We start from the raw sequence: 5,813 nt of genomic DNA on the forward strand, positions 1-5,813 counted from the left end.
AGAAGTACATTCCCTAAACAAAAGCTTGTTTTGTTTAAAATATGTAGCCTAGGCTTCTTTCATCTGTGGAGTGTGTGGTTTTAAGTGTTTATGATTGGATGAATAAAGGAGATAAGAGTGGGGGTACAGGAGCTAGGGCCTTGCTATTGCTGCTGGGGGGCAGAGGATCGTTCAGCTCACATGACTGGGCTTGTGACTGAGTTGGGTCTTGTGTGGATCTGTGGTGATGAGTAAGAGGGGAGAGGCTACTCAGTACTCTCTTTGTGGCGAGACATTCCCCGGGTCATCCTTTCTTCCAGCTTCTCTGATCCAGGAGGAAAGTCTCTGGGCCAGGATTTGGAGACCCTAGCTAGCTACCTCTTCTGGACCTCAGACATCAGGACCTGGAATGAGAAGAGGATTCCACACCAGTATATACAGAGTGGATGTCGGATGGAGATTGGAGCCCATAGATCTGTAACTTTTGTGTCTGGAAACTAGTTGAGAATGACCTGTTCACTCTTGACTCTCTTTAGAATGGTTTCTGTCTGACCAAGATATTTTTATTGAAACTCATTTGGTCAGTGTGGAGGCAGGGTATCAACAGAGTGAGAATCGTGGGTGTTCCAACAGCTCTGTGAGTGCTTGACAAACTTTATCTCTTTACTCCTGTGGATATTGTTTTGGAGTCAAACTCTGAGGGTGTGACCAAGGTTCCATGTCCGAGCCCTCATTCTACACCACTGGGTCACCTATCCTCAGCAGCCACAACAGGGAACTGGGAGACAGAAAGGTGGATATAGTGTGTTGGGCCAACTACACCGGTGGAGAGGACCTTTTTTTTACCCCTTCTTACCTGTCCTGTACCTGGATAGGACTTGGAAAACGGTACCGTATGCCACCTCTTGTTTTAAATATGTTAACCATATCTGGACACTAGACCTTATCTGGACCTCAAACTGCTCTCACCCTATCTTCTCCGACTGCTCTACTACCCTCTCTGTCTCTCCATCAGAGATGGGGGCTGCCTTCAAGAGGTTCTGTGCTCGGTTCTGTTGCTGCTGCTGTAGCGATGATGAAAGTGAGGAGGAGAAGGAGCCTTTAATCAGGTATGCAATCCATGACACAGTGACATACACACTTATCGCCATGACAGTCTATGACACACTGACCTACACACTTGTCGCCATGACACACTGACATTTACACTTCTCGCCATGACATTTACACTTATCGCCATGAAATTCACACTTATCGCCATGACATTCACACTTATCGCCATGACAGCCTATGACACACTGACCTACACACTTGTCGCCATGACACACTGACATTCACACTTATCGCCATGACATTCACACTTATCGCCATGACAGCCCATGACATACGCACTTATCACCATGACAACCTGACACACTTCCACCACAGGAGGCTGCTGAGGGGAGGACGGCTCATAGTAATGTCTGTAACGGAGTGAATGGAATGGCATCAAACATGTGTTTTGATGTATTTGATATCATTCCACCTATTCCGCTCCTGCCATTACCATGAGCCCTTACTCCCCAATTAAGGGGACACCAACCTCCTGGGACTTACACACACTTATCACGGCACACAATGTGATGCTTAAAGAAAACAGTCACAATTCCTCATGTGATTTCTCACCCTCCTTATGTCTCTCCACACCAGTCCATAGATTTGAGAGAGAAGTCATGCTCTCCATCCACAGCCCTCAGATTTAGTCACACTAGTGTAATACACAGGTGTGGAACCAACCAACAAACAAAGATCCTCTCTATATCTATTGAATTGATAACAGCTACACAGTCATCCTGATGTTCCCCTGATAGATCACGCGCCTGTGTGTGTGTGTGTGTGTGTGTGTGTGTGTGTGTGTGTGTGTGTGTGTGTGTGTGTGTGTGTGTGTTTGTTTCAGTCCTGACACTTTGGAGTACTTCGACCGCGAGGCAAAGAAGCGAAGGGAACAGGAACAGAACCTATGGAGTGAGCCAGGCGACCCGAGCCACTCCGAGAGAGACGATGACCGGATCCTGTACAACCTCATCCAAAACAGGAACCAGACCCGCAGGGGCTCGCTGGTACCAGAGGGGGGACCCAGGGAGGGGGACAGGGGACACTTACTGTATGACAACAGAGAGTTTGGGTTCCTAAGAGGGGGAACAACCCACTAGGCACACGCTGGTTGAATCAACGTTGTTTCAATGTAATTTCAATGAAACTACATTGAATCAACATGGAATAGACGTTGAATTGACGTCTGTGACCAATGGGAGGTGGACAAAATTAGATATCTTGGGAACAGAGAGTCAGTGTGAAGTTATGCTAGATTGTCTGCTCGGTCTACAATGTTTTTGTAGGGCAGCATACAACACTTTACCTCCATCAGCCAGTAGATGGTGCATTTTATGCGCTCTAGTATAATGTAGGCCTACATTATCCAACTGGGTACCATGCCTGTCCTCTGTTGTCTCCTGTTTGTTGGGTGAATGTGCTGCTATCTCACGTTAGGCTTACCTTAGTTGATAGACCTGTGTTTGTGGTGATGGTTGTGTACTAGGTTAATATTGTTTGTATGTAACCCTGCACCCTTTCCCTCTGTAGGCGCACCGGCGTCTGAGTGTGGACATTGAGGGTATGAGAGATCTGCGTCGGGAGGTCAGGGACAAGTGGAAGATGATCCTGGAGAATTTAGGTGAGCGAGAACAAATGGAAGGGTAAAATGAGGGTGAGCGAGAACCAATGGAAGGGTAAAATGAGGGTGAGCGAGAACCAATGGTAGAGTAAAATGAGGGTGAGGGAGAACCAATGGAAGGGTAAAATGAGAGAGAGACAAAATGAATGAAATCTCATCTCAGCAACTGTAAACTCTCATTGGCTCAGGGTTCATGGCGGAGGCGGAGTCTTTGCTGACGGTGTCTGCCAGTGCGTCGTATGACCGTATGAAGAACGCCTCGGCGTCACGCACACTACTGCACACGCTCCACTCTGAGACATCTATCTTCAACACCCGGGAGGCCCCACCTGAGAGATACCTCTTCATCCTGGTGAGAACAGAATCTAACAGATTCATTCATTTTGTTTCATGGTTATAATGTCTTCCACTTCACTTCTTTCTCCAAATCACTTCCTGTTTGATGATGATGACTCTTATGTCTCCCCTCTTCCTCTGTTTACTCTTTCTTCCTTCCCTCTTTGGGTCTTTTCTCTTTTTCCGTCACTCTTTGTTTTTCACCCTCCATCTTCCTCTCTCTTCCCCTCCTCTCTCCTTTTCATATAGGATCGTCTCATATACCTGGATGCTGCTGAGGACTTCTTGGCGAAGGCTAGACGCTTCTACCCCAAGCGTGATACTGATGATGAAGATGAGGACAACCCATTAGCCGTCAACCTGCCGTTGCTACTGGCCAGAGTGAACCGCACCATGAACGGAGAAGGGAGCGATGATGAGGACGAGAGGCTGGATGAGGAAGATGGGAACGGAAGAGAGGACAACTTCTAGACAGAACAGGAGCTGCAATGACCTTAAACAGTAGACAGGGGGCAGAACTTAGTTTATGTTGCAGAGTTGGGAGTATGCAGTACTAGGATGTCTGATTCTGAATGTACTCTGTTGAAAATACTCTCCCAATTTGAACTAACACTAGGGGCTCTATTCAATCTGTGTTGCTGAAGTGTTACAAATTGTGCAATAGAAATGTAAAGGTCATTTTTGATTGAACAGACATATGCAGTGTTTACTGTGAAAGCAGTCTCTGCTAATACGGGAACATTGCCTTTACATTTCAATCACTCTGTAACACTGCACTTCCGTGATTCAAATTTAGTAGAGCCTGAGGTTTAACAAAAATATACAGCTTTCTTTTCTCCTCATCAGAACCGTGATCCAATTTGATTCTGGTTTTCTTATTTTTCTGTTTAGGCATACTTAGCTGGGTCTCAGGTATATCAGGGAGAGTTTTGGAGGTTTTCACCCTGCCATTTTCTTTTATCCATCCAGACCATGTTAGTTACCCAACTCCCTGGGCTGCTCATTATTGGTCTCTGCCAGGGAACACAGTGGACACAGTTAAACACAGCACTGAAACCCGTAGGCCACAGCTGTCCTGTTCCACATCAGCACTTTGTCTCATGATTATCAGCACTTGTTTTATATAGTCACAAGACAGTCTTTTAAAACCAGTAGTTGAGATTACCTTGGAATAAATGTGTCGTAAACAAATTCAGTCATTTTTAAGTTGTCAATTTCCTCACGGACCAGGCTTATCAAGAGGTACTAGTGTGTTTTAGTTCATGAAGTTTACAGAGATGAGTTTAGTAACAAAATGACTCAACTTTGAGTGAGTGTGTGGGTCTGTATGAACAGCAGAGGTTGCAGTATGAGGTTATCTAATGGTCACTTTAAGTACATGTCAAGATTGTGAGAGCGTTTGGGATGTTTCCGTGAGTTGAAGGGGATGCAGCATGTGTCTTATGTTCTATTGTAAAGTTAATATGGAAAATAAAGTCGCAACCTGATACTGCAGACCAAGTTGTGTTTGTTTGTTTGTTTGTTTGTTTGTTTGGCAAGGTTAATGTGTCCACGGGGAGCTCTAAACTCCCAGTCACATGTCGGCATTGTGTGGTCACAGCTCCAACACTGAGGCTCAGCCATGCCTGCTGTGAGCCACGCCCCACACAGATGGCCTCTGACCTGGCCGTGCTCATCCCTCTGGGTTCACAGGGGTGTGTGGATGAGGATGTTGATGTTTTGATGGTCAGCTGTCTGTAATGTTATGTGAGAATGACACTGGTGAGGGTACATCTCTCAACACTGCAGCAGCCTGTCTCTTAGAACATCGACGATTCATGCCCATAGGGGGAACAAAGCCACACACTCCCTCAGATTTGTCCTGTTTTTACATTTTTCAGATGTTAAATTAATTACTCAACTTCATTTTTAAGCCCATGTTTTATAATTATAAAAAATATATTTGTGGAGGTGGCACACTGACTGGACAAGGCAAAGTGTACCCCCCCCTCTATTCCTCCTAGTAAGTGGTTCCTTCCAAGGTGCAAAGAGGTGCCTAGACAAGATGCTAGATCCTCTAGTCTAATAGTTGCAGTATCGTCAGTGGAGGAGAGAAAGTGTGGAGTGACACTGGCTTTTAACTGCCAGTGATGGGCAGGAGGTATGTTTGTGAATTAATTTGATTAAGCTGTGTAGCCTATTGATTCCTTCTTGATGAAAAAATAAACTCATGTTTTGCTGTTTCTCTGTAATACTTATTTTGTTAACTCTTTTGTTGTTGATAATTTTCCTGCACAGCAGTAAAAGCAAAGTTTTCAGTTTTAAAAAGTTTAATCTCCACTTTGAAATTTGACTTGATTTGCCGAAACGAAAAATAATTCAACCCCAACGAAAACCCCAACGAAAATGGCCATGAATTACAATCCACATAATTTACATTTCCTGTTGCTCAGGAATATATTCATGCTGTAGCAAACTGGTTCAAATTAAGATCCTACATCCGTAGCCACCTATCAATTGTATGAAGTTGGAAATTCATAGACAGAGCTATATATGCAAAGATTGACAGACGTTTAGATTGTTCTTTAAAAAAATGTAATGACAATAAATAGATACACAATTGACTAAAATGTATTTAATTATTGACTTATGACACTATATACCAGTGTGCCAGTTGTACTTAACTCCTAAGGCATAAAGATTCTTAAAGAATCAATGTCCATTATTCATTTAAATGACAATTGAACAGGTAAAGAGGTACACACATACAGTTGAAGTCAGAAGTTTACATACACTTAGGTTGGAG

General features: G+C 44.2%; 1 protein-coding gene across 1 annotated transcript; it reads left to right on the top strand.

Moving 5' to 3' along the window:
* The first annotated feature begins 273 nt into the window (after window positions 1-273).
* LOC135555006 (melanoregulin-like) lies at window positions 274-4,512 on the top strand. The gene is made up of 6 exons (XM_064987380.1): window positions 274-867; window positions 995-1,088; window positions 1,916-2,078; window positions 2,602-2,692; window positions 2,881-3,044; window positions 3,278-4,512. Exons 2-6 carry the CDS (start codon window positions 997-999, stop codon window positions 3,497-3,499), a joined length of 732 nt encoding a protein of 243 aa, XP_064843452.1. The 5' UTR covers window positions 274-867; window positions 995-996; the 3' UTR covers window positions 3,500-4,512.
* The last annotated feature ends 1,301 nt before the right edge of the window (window positions 4,513-5,813 follow it).

The sequence above is a fragment of the Oncorhynchus masou genome, chromosome 15, assembly GCF_036934945.1.
Source record: "Oncorhynchus masou masou isolate Uvic2021 chromosome 15, UVic_Omas_1.1, whole genome shotgun sequence".
Lineage (NCBI taxonomy): Eukaryota > Metazoa > Chordata > Actinopteri > Salmoniformes > Salmonidae > Oncorhynchus > Oncorhynchus masou.